The 17,665-nt window shown below is 43.3% G+C and overlaps 1 protein-coding gene across 3 annotated transcripts in view; it reads left to right on the forward strand.

The window, feature by feature from the left end:
* Window positions 1-17,665, forward strand: part of armc3 (armadillo repeat containing 3) — a 163,766-nt gene that overhangs the window by 57,372 nt on the left and 88,729 nt on the right. For all 3 annotated transcript variants that reach the window (XM_048561212.1, XM_048561218.1, XM_059641959.1), the window contains one exon: window positions 10,459-10,653. In XM_048561212.1, coding sequence (XP_048417169.1) covers window positions 10,459-10,653 — 195 coding nt within the window. The remainder of the gene's footprint in view (window positions 1-10,458; window positions 10,654-17,665) is intronic.

A 17,665-nucleotide genomic window follows, 5' to 3' on the forward strand; every position in this document is an offset into this window, starting at 1 on the left:
ACCCTTCATCAGAGAGGGGAATGGAGTGAGGGTTCTGGAATAAATAGGGAGAGAGGGGGAGGTGGACCGAAGATGGAGAGAAAAGAAGATAGGTGGAGAGGAGAGTATAGGTGGGCAGGTAGGGAGGGGATAGGTCAGTCCAGGGAAGACGGATAGGTCAAGGAGGCGGGATGAGGTAGTAGGTAGGAAATGGAGGTGCGGCTTGAGGTGGGAGGAAGGGATGGGTGAGAGGAAGAACAAGTTAGGGAGGCGGAGACAGGCTGGGCTGGTTTTGTGATGCAGTGGGGGGAGGGGACGAGCTGGGCTGGTTTTGTGATCCACTGGGAGGAGGGGAAGACCTGGTCAGGTTTTGGGATGCAGTGGGTGAAGGGGAGATTTTGAAGCTTATGAAGTCAACATTGATCCATTGGGCTGCAGGGTTCCCAAGTGGATTATGAGTTGCTGTTCTTGCAACCTTCGGGTGGCATCATTGTGGCACTGCAGGAGGCCAATGATGGACATGTCATCTGAGGAATGGGAGGGGGAGTTAAAATGGTTTGCGACTGGGAGGTGCAGTTGTTTATTGCGAACCGAGCGGAGGTGTTCTGCAAAGCAGTCCCCAAGCTTCCGCTTGGTTTCACCAATGTGGAGGCAGCCACACAGGGTACAATGGATACAGTATACCACATTGGCAGATGTGCAGGTGAACATCTGCTTAATTAGGCCCTCCGCTTCTTCCAGTCCCGCAGGCCCGACCAATCCCCCTCCATCGACACCCTCATCCACCTAGCCGAACTCGTCCTCACCCTCAACAACTTCTCTTTCGATTCCTCCCACTTCCTACAGACAAAGGGGGTGGCCATGGGTACCCGCATGGCCCCAAGCTATGCCTGCCTCTTTGTAGGTTACGTGGAACAGTCCCTCTTCCGCAACTACACAGGCCCCAAACCCCACCTCTTCCTCCGTGACATTGATGACTGTATCAGCACCGCCTATTGCTCCCCAGAGGAGCTCGAACAGTTCATCCACTTCACCAACACCTTCCACCCCAACCTCAAGTTCACCTGGGCCATCTCCAACACATCCCTCACCTTCCTGGACCTCTCTGTCTCCATCTAAGGCAACCAGCTAGAAACTGATGTCCATTTCAAGCCCACTGACTCCCACAGCTACCTAGAATACACCTCCTCCCACTCACCCCCTGCGAAAATTCCATCCCCATTCCCAATTCCCCCATCTCCGCCACATCTGCTCCCAGGATGAGGCATTCCACTCCCGCACATCCCAGATGTCCATGTTCTTCAAGGACCGCAACTTTCCCCCCGCAGTGGTTGAGAACGTCCTTGACCACGTCTCCCGCATTTCCCGCAACACATCCCTCACACCACGCCCCCTCCACAACTGCCCCAAGAGGATCCCCTTCGTTCTCACACACCACCCCACCAATCTCCGGATGCAACGCATCATCCTCCGACACTTCCGCCATCTACAATCTGACCCCACCACCCAAGCCATTTTTCCATCCCCACCCTTGTCTGCCTTCCGGAGAGACCACTCTCTCCGTCACTCCCTTGTCCGCTCCACACTCCACTCCAACCCCACCACACCCGGCACCTTCCCCTGCAACCGCAGGAAGTGCTACACTTGCCCCCACATTTCCTCCCTCACCCCCATCCCAGGCCCCAAGATGACTTTCCGTATTAAGCAGATGTTCACCTGCACTTCTGCCAATGTGGTATGCTGTATCCATTGTACCCGGTGTGGCTACCTCTACATTGGGGAAACAAAGCGGAGGCTTGGGGACCGCTTTGCAGAGCACCTCCGCTCAGTTCGCAATAAACAACTGCACCTCCCAGTCGCGAACCATTTTAACTCCCCCTCCCATTCCTCAGACGACATGTCCGTCATGGGCCTCCTGCAGTGCCACAATGATGCCACCCGAAGGTTGCAAGAACAGCAACTCATATTCCGCTTGGGAACCCTGCAGCCCAATGGTATCAATGTGGACTTCATAAGCTTCAAAATCTCCCCTCCCCCGACTGCATCCAAAAACCAGACCAGCTCTTCCCCTCCCCCCACTGCATCACAAAACCAGCCCAGCTCGTCGCTTCCCCCCACTGCATCCCAAAACCAGCCTAGCCTGTCTCCGCCTCCCTAACCTGTTCTTCCTCTCACCCATCCCTTCCTCCCACCTCAAGCCGCACCTCCGTTTCCTGCCTACTACCTCATCCCGCATCCTTGACCTTTCCGTCTTCCCTGGACTGACCTATCCCCTCCCTACCTCCCCACCTATACTCTCCTCTCCACCTATCTTCTTTTCGTTCCATCTTCGGTCCGCCTCCCCTGCTCCCTATTTATTCCAGAACCCTCTCCCCATCCCCCTCTCTGATGACGGGTCTAGGCCTGAAACGTCAGCTTTTGTGCTCCTGAGATGCCACTTGGCCTGCTGTGTTCATCCAGCTTCACAATTTGTTATCCTGGCATAGCAGGCAAATTGTTGTGTGGTGGAATTGTTGTGGTTGGCAGGACTGATGTAAGATGTGAGATTGGATCGGTTAGGACTAAATTCACTCGAGTTTACAAGAATATGGGTAGGGGGATTTCATAAAAACTATAAAGATCGATTAGGGTAAATGCAGGAAGGATGTTTCCGATGAATGGGGAGTACAGAACCAAAGGTCACAGTTTAAGGATATAGGAGAGGTCATTTAGGACTGAGATGAGGAGAAATTTCTTCACCCAGAGAGTGGTGAGTCTGTGAAATTCTCTGCCATAGAATGTGATTGAGGTGAAAATATTGAATATTTTCAAGAAGCAGTCAGATATCGATCATGGGCCTAAAGTGATCAGAGTATGGGTAGAAAGCAGGAACAGGATACTGAGTTGGATGTCAGCCATGATCATATTGAATGGCGGAGCAGACTCAAAGGGCTGAATGGCCTACTCTTTCTCCTATTTCTTATATCTCTATGCGGCACAGTAGGTTTTATGGTGAAAGCCAATGTCCAGTGAAAGGGAGTGGGGTTCTGTGATTCCCGACTGGGCTCCTGGTGCAAATTGGAGGCTTTTCACAAATTCACAGTTTCCCTTCCCACATAACAAGGAATAGCGGATAGGGAGTAACTTTTTCTATTGATGGAAGGAAAAGCAACATGAGGAAAAACCTTTTTAAGCAGCTTGGTTGCAGAAATGAATTGCCTGAATGTGCTTAGGAGGCTGTCTTGGCTGTGACATTCGAAGTCAATTGGATCATTACATGAAAAGAAAATAATTGTAAGACTGGCAAAAATGCAGGGGAGTGGTGTTATGGATTAATAACTTGCATCTCACACAAAGACCATCAACTTTTTGTTATATATCTCTACAAACACCTCTCATGGCTAGCATTAACACAACTAGTTATTGAAAGAGTTCCCATGCAATATAAGACAACAGGCTACCACTGGAGACAGAAGAATTCATCTCCGCATCTGCATCTATGTCCTCTGTAGCAACCCTTGCTGGGCCCACACAAACAGCTAGTCCAGACTACTTCAGCCTAAAGATTAGGCCCAGAGTTTGTCCTGCAAGGTCACATGAGAAAACTAGCAATAATAAGCACTAGAGAGTGATCAGTCACTTTTTTGCCATTGCTAAAAAAATCTGTTTGCTAAGGTTTTTTTTGGTTTGAGTTTGCTCTTTATCTTTTGTCTTTGTAACAAAGTGGATCAAGACCTATTAGTTTGGAATGAATCGAGTCAGGTAGTGATAAATGTCATGGGATTGTCAGCGAATAGGAAATGGAAGGGTGTACTTAGTCAAAGTGCTCTTGTCTCAGGGCTATGGAAAATGCTCACGTTACCTTTCCTCTAAATATCAGAACACAGTATCTAATTGTCCCAGTATATCTGTGTTGGCTCATCAAATTGTAGGAGGTTCACTTTAGGAACTGCCTAACTCTCCTTCCAACTCACTCTTTTTGTCTCTGTCAGCATCCACTACTCTTAACTCCTGAAATACTTGTTCCTCCTTATCCTTTTCCCAGCGATGATATGGGCTCAACATATTTCTGCCTTAGCTGTAATGGTCCTTAAAAGAGTAGCGCCTGGAAATTGTGTTATCATATCCATAATTCTAAACATATACTAATGCCCTGTTGTTGTTTTTGGTGTTGATCCTATAGAAACTACTGTAACCCAATTAAGTGGTTCTTCCGAAAAGTGGTGCATGTTGAGGTTTTCCTACTCTTTGATGTGTATGACACAATTTACAGAACTATGCAACATCTTTATGATGCCTTGGACGTGTTAAATACCTATTCAATGATGCTTGCGTCTTCTGTTTTTTTTTGTTCTGCTGTAGGAATTTCATGTTTTACTGGTGATGTTTCCTTGTGATTTCTAAGCACTGCCACAATTTGATGAACACCATCCATTCTTCATCCGCGGATCTGTGAAGGAAACTACACTTCTTCACAGAACTTTGTGTTAATATATTTAACTTTGCATTTGCTTCTTGAGCTTCAGTTAATGAAGACATCCAAAAGCTTTGTTTGAATCATCATCTTTCTTAAATAGAGTTTGGACTAGCCTAACATTTGCTTGCCGTATCACTGTGTCTCTGCTAATTAACTTTGTTTATCTGTTAGTCTGGTTGCTACACACAGTGGATAAATATCTGGAAGCTGCTCTTGCAACTGTTCATCTCGTTAGCCTCACTCGCACAATCCATGATTATAGAAAAAGCTGTTGTTTTCTCTCCAGCTAAATCATTCTTCAGGAGCATTTTCTCCATCCACTTGGCCCTTTGGGCATGCTCATCCATTCGATAAAATCATGGCTGATCTGATTTTAGCATCAACTACACATTCTTGCATACCCACAACAAGCTTTTAGCCCCTTGGTAATCAAGAATCTACCCACCTCAGCCTTAAAAGTATTTAAAGATTCTGGCATCCACTGCTTTTTCAGGAAGGGAATTTCAAAGACTCTCCAGCCTCTGAGAGAAAAAAATGTTTGCTCATCTCTATTTTAAATGGATGCCTCCCCCAATTTTAAACTTGTTTTAATTTCTCTCACAAGAGGATACATTGTTTCAACATCCATCCATTCAAGTCCTGTCAGCATCTGGTACGTTTCAATGAAGTTTACCTCTGACTCATCTAAACTTGTGCTTGTGTATCCACATACTGATGTAGTTTGCCAATGCCAACTTCCATGGACAAAGATTCAAGGAGGTTGTTAGCCATGTGACTTCATCAATGCTTCATCAGAAGTCACTGGACTCAAAGTTAGCTTTGCTTTCTTCTCACAGATGCTGCTAGACCTGCTGAGTGTCACCAGTAATTTTTGTTTTTGCTTCAGGTTCATCAATGTCTTTTAGGGACAGAAATAACCAGGTTTGGTCTACTTGTGACTCCAGTCCAAAAGCAGCATGCTTGACTCTTAACTGCTCACTGTATTCATCTGGAAAGTCTTTCAGCTTAAGGGCAACAAATGCTGGCCTTTCCAGAAATGTCCATATGGCATGAAAGGATAAAGAAAAATGTATAAATGTTGAATAGTTGGAAAATAAAAGTGTACTTGTAAATGAAAAAAATAATTACAATGAAGCGTAAACGGCATGAGAGTTTTCAAGTGTACAGAACAGGGATACAAGAAAGATTATTTAAAAGTAAGTTATTATGGAGACAGCAGGCCAGATAATGTGCTGTTGCTGTAGCATGTGGGAGCTGCTGACAAGTTAATCCAGAATGAACATATCTGTGGCAAAGTTTTGCAGCGCAAGTTAATTTGAATCCGAGTTGAGAACTAGAGTCTGAGCTGCCGCTAAGACACCTCAGGGGTAGGGAAAGCTACCCAAATACTTTATTCCTGGAATTTGTCACACTCTCTTTGGATTGGGTAATTCAGATTTGATCTGTGACTGGAGACAGGACCATATGTCTGCAGGTGAGGCGGTTTTGGGGATCGATGACCTGGCTTTAAAGTAGATGCAGCCTTTGCAATTGCCCGATGTAAATGAAATTCTTGCAACCTGTGTGGATGAGAGCAGGGACTGCAGGGTGGATGAGCAGACTGACCCCTGCACTGTGGTACAGGAAGCTATTGAAGTGTGGTGAGGTAATAGGAATGTAGCCAGTGTTAGGGCCAGCAGTTAGGAAGATTGATTGATTTTTTTTTGCGCAATTATGAGCATGAGTCTTGAAGGCTGTGTTGCCTGCCCTGTGACAGGGTTAAAAACATCATCTTCAGGGTGAAGAACAACTAGGAATGGGAGGGGAGGGTTTCAACTGCCAATATCTATGTTACTATTAATGACATTGATAAAATGAGGTTCTATTGAAAGAATTTGAACAGAGAGGAGCTAAATTTAAATACAGAATCTCTAAGGTCATAATCTCAGGATTACTCTGAGTACTGAACAAACTGGCATGAGGTAAATAATTCAAGGAATTAAATTTGTGGCACAAAGATTCAGGTGGGAGGAAAGAATTTCAGTTTATGGGACACTGTCACTTGCACAGAGCAAAAGGCAGCTGTTCAGTGGGATGGACTTCATTTGAACCATACTGGGGCAAGTGTTCTGGTGAGTCAAGTAACTAAACTTGTTGACATGGTGTTAAACTAATTGGTGGGAGTGGGTGGGGATGATTCTACTGAGGGAATTTGTAGGCTGGCAACGTAAAAGGATATGACAACATTGCAGAAAAGCTATGTGAATAATGATATTCAGTGTGGCACAGGAAGGGACAAAATATACCAAAGTTTCTTTTTGGAAACGGAAGAAATAGGTTCAGAGGTAGAAGAAATGATAAAAATGCAAAATTAATTGCTCTTTACTTAAATGTGTGTAGTGATTGGGAAAAAAAAACATGAATTAATGACACAGTCATAGTTTAATGGTAATGATCTTATAACTGTTATGGAGACATAGTTGGCAGGCAATCAAAGCTATGGGCACAATATTCATGACTAAATGACATTTCAAACTGAGAATCAGGTAGAAAAGGACAGTGGCAGTTTTGTAAATATGAGACAGAGTAAGTATGTTAGCAAAAGCTGATCTTGGATCAGAAGATACAGAATTAATATGAGTGGAGAGATGAAAAAATGAAGGGAAGCATACACTGATAGGAATAATAAATAAATTAGGAGGTAATGAGGGCATGTCAAAAATATAGTACATTAATCATGGGTGACTTTAAGCTTCGTGTAGATCAGGAAAATCAAATTGGCAGCGGTAGTCATGAGGAAGAATCCATAGAGTGTAGTTGGGTCCATTTCCTAAAAAAATATATTGTAGATACAACTAGGGATCAGGCTATTTTGCATCTGGAGATGTGTAATAAGACAGGTTTAATACATGATCTCAGAGTAACCATACCCTCTGAAGCAACAACCATAATATGATGCCATTTAACATTCAGCTTGAAAGCAAGGAACTTCGGTCAGAAGCAACTGTCCAAAACTTAAATAAGAGTTATTACAAAGGAATGAGGATAAAGTTGGCTGCTGTGAGCTTGGAAAGGAGTTTAGCAGAAATGACAGTTGATGAACAACGGCAGTCATTTAAGAAAATAGTTAATGATGCACAGCAAAGTTGTGTCCCTGTAAGGAAAGACAATTTTAGGAAGGGGATAAATGCACCCTGGTTAATGAAAGAAGTTAAGGATAGCATCAAATTGAAAGAAGAAATATACAATGTGGTAAAGATTAGTGGTATACTAGAGGATTAGGTAAATTTTAAAAGACAATAAAAGATGACCAAAAGAACCTAAAAGGAGAAAGCAATCTGTGTGGGTAAACCAGCAAACATATAAAAACAGTCAGTATGATCTTCTTTAAGTATATGAAAAGGAAGAATGAGGCCAAAGTGAACATCAACTCCATCTTTTATTCATTCATGGGATGTGGGCGTCACTGGCTGGGTCACAATTTATTCCCAATCTCTAGATGTTCTTAAGAAGGTGGTAGTGAGCTGCCTTCTTGAATTGTTGCAGTCAATTTGCTGTAGGCAGACCCAAAGGCTTTTAGGAAGGATGTTTCAGAATCTTGACTCAGTGATACAAAAAGAATTTCCAAGACAACATGGTGTGAGGCTTGGAGGGAAACTTGGAGTTGGTGGTGTTCGTCTATATCTGCTGCCCTTCGCCTACTAGATGACTATAGTAAAGTGTTTGGAAGGTGCTTCCTAATGAGCCCTGGAGAAGGCCTTCAATGCATCTTGTAGATGGTGGAGCGAGTGGATATGGTGCCAGTAAAGTGAGCTACTTTGTGTATGATGGTATCAAGTTTATTGAGTGTTGTTAAAGCTGCACTTAGCCTGATAAGTGGAGAATGTTATGCCACATTCCTGATTTGTGCATTGCTGATGGTAGACAGAACATGAAGCTAGGGAAATAATATTGGGGAACCAGGAAATTGCGGAGGTGTTGAATAATTACATGGCGTCAGTCTTCACATGAGAGGACACTAATAACATTCCAAAAAATACAAAATTAAGAGGCAAAACTTGAGTAGGAAATAAATGCAATAACTATCACTCGAGAAAAGGTATCAGAGAAACTAATGAGACTAAAGGCCAATGACTCCCCTGACCTGAAGGGTTGTATCCTAGGATACAAAGGAAATATCTACAGAGATAGTGGACCACTTGTCCAAAAATTCTTAGACTCTAGAAAAGTCCCTTAGAATTTGAACATTGCCAATCTGACATCCTTATTATAAAAAGGAGGGAGATAAAAACAAATGATGACAGGCCAATTAATTTAATATCTCTCATGGGGAAAATGTTAGAGCCTGTTATAATGGATGTAATAGTAGTGCACTTATCAAGGCATAATATAACCAAAAAGAAACAGCATGACTTATGAAGGAAAGTGGAGTTAACAAGCAGGATGCAAAAAGGGGAAACATGAGATGTAACATATTTAGATTTCCAGAAGGACTGCTTCAAGATCATTCGATGAGTTGGACTGAAGGGTCAATTTCTTGCTGTGCATCTGTATGACTCTATAAGGCAATAATGAGGTTTTGCACAAAAGGCTACTAATGGTAGCATATGGTTTTAGGGACACTAGATTAGCACGGATTGGTTGAGGTAAAAGGTGAAGTTGCCTAAGTCACAGAGGACCATTGGACTGCTGTCTCATGAGAGAGTGATGACCGGGGTGAGTCTAACCTGCGAGTCCTCACGCTCCAGAGAAGCTAAGAAGGTAGACCTTCATGGGTATCTGCAGCCAGTATAAGTTTGAACCTGAGTTATTGGTGTCACTCTGCATGGCAAACTGTCCAGACAACTGAGCTAACCAACTCCACTACGTGGTTTGAGGATTAGTTAGCTAATAGAAAACAGAAAGTTGGCATTTGGAGGCGATTTTAAGATGACAATATTAACTAGTGGAGTGCCACATGGAACAGTGCTAGGGACCCATAATTATTTCCAAAATATATTAATGATTTGGACAAGGGAAGTGAATGCATTATCATCAAGTTTGCAGATGACACCAATATAAGTGGCAAGACAAAGAGAGAGGATGACAGAGTGTACAGAGGGATACAAACAGGCTGAGTGAGTAGCCAAAAACTTGGCAGATGGAATATAATCTGACACAATGTAAGGTTATCCATGTTGGCAGGAAGAACAGAAAACCTGAATTGAGAATGACAACATAGAGGGATTTACGGATCCTCGTGCATAGCCTACAAAACGTTAATGTACATGTTCACTGTGTAATAGGGAAGGGATATTAAATGTTGGATTTTATTTCAAAGGAAATAGAGTACAAAAATAAGGAAGTCTTCCTCAAACTACACAAAGCATTAGTCAAACCACAGCCAGAGTGCCATGAATTGTTCTGGTCTCCATTTCTAAGGAAAGACATATTGATGTTGAAGTCTATTCAGAGAAGGTTCACGTAGGTTGATCCTAAATGTAGAGAGATTTTCTTCTGGAAAGGGTTTGGGTAGGTTGGGCCAAACTCATCGGAGTTTAGAAGAATGAAAGGTGAGCTTGTTGAAAAGAAAAGATTTTAAGGGACTTCACTGGGTAGATGTGAAGAGAATGTTTCCCCTTGTGGGAGAGTCTAGGACCAGAGAACAACAGGTCAGAATAAAAGGTCACCCAGTGAAGACACAGATGAGGGAGAATTTCTTTTTCAGAGGGTCTGAGGGTAGTGAATCTGTAGAATTGTTTACCAGAGAGAAATGTCAAAGCTCAGATTTTTAATCAATAAGGGAACCTAGGCATATAAGGGAATGGCAGGAAAGTGGAGTTGAGGATTAGATCAGCCATGATCTTATTGAATGGCAGAGCAGACTTGATGAGATAAATGACCTACCTTTGCTCCAACTCCTTTGATCTCATGGTACGAAGAATTACACAATATTGAGGTAATTAGATTTTAACAGAATCAAATTCATAGATTTAAAAAAAAACTTGTGTTCAATAATTATTTCAAGTTATGGAAATAACTTTCCTCTTCAATATTTTTTCTAGGATTATGTGTGTCGTGTTGCCCTTAATAAAATGAATGGAATTTATCCTGTGCTGAATTTACTAAACTCTGAATATCCTGTCATCCAACAATTGGCACTGCAAACCCTAATAACTGTCTCCAGCGATGCAGGGAGCAGAAAGGCACTGTTTCAGAATGAAGGCCATGAAACACTTCTGCAGGTTCTTGATACACCGGTAATAAAATCTATACAGTAAATAGTGCCTTCATAAATGTATTCAGTGTTTGATGCAACTATTAACCACATGATTCATGAATGAAAGTAGTCTCAGTTCTTTCTTGTTCAACTTGGAAATCATTTGGCAGACATTACCATAATGAAAAATATGCCAATATTAATATGTACTTATCCCGAAGAAGGGTTGCTGGGCCCAAAACATTGACTCTATTTTCTTTCCACAGATGCTGCCAGAGTTGCTGAGTTTCTCCAGCAATTTCTGTTTGTGATACAATATTAAATGCCATTGAAATTAATATACTTTGTTATATAGCATCAATATCAATTATATCTATGTCCTATACAGTATATATGTGTGATATACATGTCCTATAGAGTTAACAGTTATATATCCTTTATATGTCTTACACAATATTAACAATTACTGTTGATTCAAAATTATTTTCCAAAAACTTTTCCTTCTCCTACTCAAACAAAACAATATGTTCATTTTGATTCACTTTCTATTGTTGAAAAAGGTAGTGCTATTTCAACAGCACATTTGAAAATCATTTAGCAATGCTAGGTTAACTTGAAGTGTGCTGGCTTAACTTCTTTTCTTTGTAAACAATTGAATCAAATCAAAAATTTATTTAGTTTTCTCAGGTTTCCAAGGAAAGTCAGTTTGCATGGGCCAGCAAAATAAGCGAAGCAGGTAGAGGGACCCTGCAGTCAGGAACAGAGGAGCCTCAGCTCTTGACCTTATCCAACAGGTACAAGGTACTTGCTCCCTGTGTGAATGAGGGAAAGGCCTGCAGGCCAACTGACCACTGCACCATTGTATGGGAGGCCATTCAAGAAGGGCAGCAAAAAGACAGGTAGTAGTTGTAGGGGATTCTGTAATTAGTGCGATAGATAGTATCCTTTATAAGCAGGATCGAGAGTCCCGCATGGTGTGTTGGCTGCCCAGTGCCAGGGTAAGGGATATATCCGACCAGCTTGAAAGGATTTTGGAATGGGAGGGGGAGGATCCAGTTGTTGTGGTCCATGCCGGAACATACAACATAGGCAAGACTAGGAAAGAGGACCTGTTCAGAGATTGTCAAGAGCTAGGAACCAAATTAAAGAGCAGGTCCTCAAGGTTTATAGTCTCTGGATTACGGCCTGAGCAACGTGCTAATTGGCATAAGGGAGATAAACATGTGGCTAAAAGAGTGGTGCGGGAAAAAGGGGTTCCTTTTCATGGGGCACTGGCATCAGTATTGAAACAGGAGGGATGAATACCGTTGGGACGGTCTCTACCTGAATCGAGCTGGGAGCAATGTTCTAGTGAAAAGGATAAATAGGCTGGTCAAAAGGACTTCAAACTAGAAAGTGGGGGGGAAGAGAATAGTGAAACTTGCCCCAGTGGCAAACAAAGCAGCAAGTTAACATCTGCAGCAGTGGATTCAACTATGTGGAAAAATATGAAAGAAATATCAGGGAAGAAGAACTCAGGAGATGTTATCAAAGTCTCCAGCACAGACACAAATAGGACACAGTGTTTGGAAAGGCCTAGCAATCAAACACTGGAAAAACAAAAGAAAATGAGAAGAGGGAGGGTTAATGTGGGACTGAAGGTGTTATACCTGAATGCACGCAGTTTAAGGAATAAGGTAAACGAGCTTGTGGCACAGGTCGAAACTGGTAGGTATGATGTGGTAGGCATCATGGAGATGTGGTTGCAAGGGGATCAGGATTGAGAACTGAATGTCCAAGGACATACATCCTATCGAAAAGATAGCTACGTGGGCAGTGGGGGGTGAGGTTGCCTTATTAGTGAGAAATGAAATTAAATCAATAGGAAGAAACAATGTAGGGTCAGATGGTGTAGAATCTGTGTGGGTAGAATTCAGAAACCACAAAGGTAAAAAAAACCCGAGTTAGAGTTATGTACACAACTCCAAATAGTAGTCAGGAGCTGGGGCGCAAGATACACCAGGAGATAGAAAAGATGTGCAAGAAAGGTAAATTCACAGTGATCATGGGGGATTTCAATATGCAGGTGGACAGGGAAAATCATGTTGGTAGTGGATTGCAGGAAGAGGAGTTTGTGGAATGTCTATGAGATGGCTTTTTGAAGCAGTTCGTGGTGGAGCCCACAAGGAAACAGGCAATACTGGATTTAGTGTTGTGCAATGAGGCAGACTTGATAGGGGATCTTAAGGTAAAGGAACCCTTAGGAGGCAGTGATCATAAGATGATAGAATTTACTCTGCAGTTTCAGAGGGAGAAGATAGAATCAGTGGTAACGGTATTACAACCAAATAGAGTTGACTACAGAGGCATGAGCGAGGAGCTGAGTAGAATTGACTGGAAGAGGAGCTACCAGGAAAGACTGTGGAACAGCAATGGAAGGAGTTTCTGGGAGTAATTCAGGAAACACGGCAGAAATTCATCCTAGGAAAAAGAAGCATGGTACAGGGAGGATGAGGCAACCATGGCTAAGAGAGTCAGGGATAGCGTAAAAGCAAAAAAGAAAGCATATAATGAAATGTGAGGCTGGATGAACACAGCAGGCCCAGCAGCATCTCAGGAGCACAAAAGCTGACGTTTCGGGCCTAGACCCTTCATCAGATGAAGGGTCTAGGCCCGAAACGTCAGCTTTTGTGCTCCTGAGATGCTGCTGGGCCTGCTGTGTTCATCCAGCCTCACGTTTCATTATCTTGGATTCTCCAGCATCTGCAGTTCCCATTATCAAAGAAAACATATAATCTGGTTAAGGGCAGTGGGAAACCAGAGAACTGGGAAGCTAACAAAGACCAACAGAGTGCAACAAAAAAAGAAATAAGGAGGCAGATGATTAAATATGAGGGTAAGCTAGCTGGTAACATAAATGAAGACTGTAAGAGTTTCTTTAGAAAAAAATAAAGGGCAAAGGAGAGGCAAAAGTGGACACTGGACTACTGGAAAATAACGGTGGAGAGATAGTAGTGGGGAAGAAGGAAATGACTGAGGAACTCAATAATTGCTTTGTGTCAGCCTTCACGGTAGAAGACATGAGTAATCTCCCAAAAATTCAAGAGAGTTGGGGGCAGAGCTGAGAACGGTGGCCATCACCAAGGAAAAGGTGCTAGTAAAACTGATCAGCCTGAAGATGGATAAATCACCGGGACCAGATGGACTACACCCTAGAGTTCTAAAGGAGATAGCTGAAGAGATAGTGAAAGCATTAGTGGTGATCTTTCAGGAGTCGTTAGAGTCAGGGAGGGTCCCAGAGGACTAGAAAATCACTAACATGACACTCCTGTTTAAAAAGGAAGTAAGGCAAAAGACTGAAAATTACAGACCAATTAGCCTAACCTCGCTCGTGGGTAAGATTTTGGAATCCATTGTAAAGAATGAGATTTCTGAATATTTGGAAGTGTATGGTAAAGTAGGGCGAAGTCAGCATGGTTTCATCATAGGGAGGTCATGCCTGACAAATCTGCTAGAATTCTTTGAGGAAGTAATCAGCAGAGTAGACCAAGGACAGCCAATGGATGTTATCTACCTGAACTTCAAGAAGGCCTTTGACAAGGTGCCACACAGGAGGCTGCTGAGTAAGATAAGGGCCCACAGTGTTACAGGCAAGGTGCTAGCATGGATAGAAGATTGGCTGTCTGGCAGAAAGCAGAGTGGGGTTAAAAGGATCTTTCTCAGGATGGCAGCCGGTGACAAGTGGTGTTCTGCAAGGATCAGTGCTGGGACTGCAATGTTTCACTTCGTACATTAATGATCTAGATGAAGGAACCCTGGGCATTCTAGCTAAGTTTGTAGGTGATACAAAGATAGGTGGAGGGACAGGTAGCATTGAGGACGTGGCGAGGCTGCAGAAGGGTTTGGACAGGTTAGGAGAATGGGCAAAGAAGTGGCAGATAGAGTACAACGTGGGAAAGTGTGAGGTCACGCACATTGGTAAGAAGAATAAAAGTATGGACTGTTTTCTAAATGGAGAGAAAATTCAGCAAAGTGAAGTACAAAGAGACATGGGAGTTCTAGTCCAGGATTCTCTCAAGGTAAACTTGCAGGTTGAGTCAGTAATCAGGAAGGCAATTGCAATGTTGGCATTTATTTTGAGAGGACTTCAATATAAAAGGTGGAATGTACTACTGAGGCTTTAAAAGACTCTGGTGAGGCCTCATTTGCAGTATTGTTTGCAGTTTTAGGCCGCATATCTCAGGAAGCATGCACTGGCCCTGGAGCGGCTCAGAGGAGGCTCACGAGAATGGTCCCAGGAATGGAAAGTTTAACATATGAGGGATGTTTGAGGACGCTGGGATTATACTCACTGGAATTTAGAAGGGTGATGGGGGATCTAATTCATCTTCCAGAATACTGAATGTCCTGGACAGAGTGGATGTTGAGAAGATGCTTCCATTGGTAGGAGAGTCTAGGACCCGAGGCACAGCCTTAGAGTAAAGGGAAGACCTTTTAGAACAGAGTTAAGGAGAAACCTCTTCAGCCAGACAGTGATGAATCTATGCAATTCACTGCCACAGAAAGCTGTGGAGGCCAGATCATTGAGTACATTTAAGACTGACCTAGATAGGTTCTTGATCATCAAGGGGATCAAGAGTTACAGGGAGAAAGTGGGAGAATGAGGTTGAGGAACTTATCAGGCATGATTGAATGGTGGAGCAGACTCAATGGGCTGAATGGCCAAATTTCTGCTCCTGTGTCAAAGAACAAAGAAAATTACTGGCCCTCCATGCCAGATCCTCTATTTAAACCTGTCCCCTATTTTCCAAGGGTCTGTACCCCTCTGCTCCCTGCCCATTAATGTACCTGTCCCGATACGTCTTAAAAGACACTATGTTGTCTGCGCCTACCACCTCCACTGGCAACGCGTTCCAGGCACCCACCAACCTCTGTGTAAAGAACTTTCCATGCATATCTCCCTTAAACTTTTCCCCTCTCACCTTGAAATCGTGACCCCTTGTAATTGAGCCTCCCACTCTGGGGAAAAGGCTTCTTGCTATCTACCCTATCTATACCTCTCATGATTTTGTAGACCTCAATCAGGTCCCCCCCTCAACCTCCATCTTTCTAATGTATATAATCCTAATCTACTCAACCTCTCTTCATAGCTAGCACCCTCCATACCAGGCAACATCCTGGTGAACCTCCTCTGCACCCTCTCCAAAGCATCCACATCCTTTTGGTAATGTGACAACCAGAACTGTACGCAGTACTCCAAATGTGGTCGAACCAAAGTCCTATACAATTGTAATATGACCTGCCAACTCTTATGCTCAATCCCTCATCCGACGAATGAAACCACGCCGTATGCCTTCTTGACCACTCTATCGACCTGCGTAGCCACCTTCAGGGTAAATGGACCTGAACGCCCAGATCTCTCTGTGCATCAGTTTTCCCCAGGGCTTTTCCATTTATCGTACAGTTCGCTCTTGAATTGAATTGAATCTTCCAAAATGCATCACCTCATATTTGCCTGGATTGAACTCCATCTGCCATTTCTCCGTCCAACTCTCCATACTATCTATATTCTGTATCATTCTCTGACAGTCCCCATTCACTAACTGCTATTCCACCCTTCTTAGTGTCATCTGCAAACTTGCTAATCAGACCATCTATACCTTCCTTCAGATCATTTATGTATATTACAAACAACAATAGTCCCAACACTGATCCCTGTGGAACACCACTGGCCCCAGTTCTCCATTTTGAGAAACTCCCTTCCACTACTACTCTCTGTCTCCTGTTGCCCAGCCAGTTCTCTGTCCATCTAGCTAATACACCCTGGACCCCATGTGACTTCACTTTCTCCATCAGCCTGCCATGGGGAACCTTATCAAACACCTCACTGAAGTCCATGTATATGACATCCACAGCCCTTCCCTCATCTATCAACTTTGTCACTTTCTTGAAGAATTCTATCAAGTTGATAAGTTGATAATGACCTTCCCTGCACAAAACCATGCTGCCGATCACAAGTAAGCCCATTTTCTTCCAAATGTAAAAAGATCCTATCCCTCAGTATCTTCTCCAGCAGCTCCCCCTCCACTGACGTCAGCCTCACTGGTCTATAATTACCTGAATTATCCTTGCTACCCTTCTTAAACAAGGGGACAACATTAGCAATTCTCCAGTCCTCCGGGACCTCACCCGTGTTTAAGGATGCTGCAAAGATATCTGTTAAGGCCACAGTTATTTCCTCTCTCACTTCCCTCAGTGACCTGGGATAGATCCTATCCAGACCTGGGGACTTGCCCCCCCTAATGCCTTTTAGAATCCCCAACACTTCCCCCTTCTTATGCCAACTTGACCTAGAGTGATCAAATATCTATCCTTAACCTCAACATCCATCATGTCCCTCTCCTCAGTGAATACTGATGCAAAGTACTCATTAAGAATCTCACTCATTTTCCCTCCCTCCTCACACAACTTCCCTCCTTTGTCCTTGAGTGGGCCAACCCTTTCTTTAGTTACCCTCTTGCTCTTTATGTATGAATAAAAGACTTTGGGATTTTCCTTAACCCTGTTTGCTAAATATATTTCATGGCCCCTTTTAGCCCTCTTAATTCCTCATTTCAGATTGGTCCCACTTTCCCAATATTTTTTCAAAGCTTCATCTGCTTTCGATTGCCTAGACTTTATGCATGCTTCCTTTTTCCTGTTTGCTAGTCTCACAATTTCACTTGTCATCCATTGTTCTCTAATCTTGCCCTGTCTATCCCTCATTTTCACAGGGACATGTCTGTCCTGCACTCTAATCAACCTTTCTTTAAAAGCCTCCCACATATAAATGTGGATTTACCCTCAAACAGCTGCTCCTAATCCACATTCCCCAGCTCCTGCTGAATTTTGCTATAGTTTGCCTTCCCCCAATTCAGCACTCTTCCTTTAGGACTAATCTCATCTTTGCCCATCAGTATTCTAAAACTTACGGAATTATGATCACTATTCCCAAAGTTATCCCCCTACTGAAACTTCAACCACCTGGTTGGGCTCATTCCCCAGCACCAGGTCCAGTATGGCCCCTTCCCGAG

Source organism: Stegostoma tigrinum, chromosome 2, assembly GCF_030684315.1.
Source record: "Stegostoma tigrinum isolate sSteTig4 chromosome 2, sSteTig4.hap1, whole genome shotgun sequence".
Taxonomy (NCBI): domain Eukaryota; kingdom Metazoa; phylum Chordata; class Chondrichthyes; order Orectolobiformes; family Stegostomatidae; genus Stegostoma; species Stegostoma tigrinum.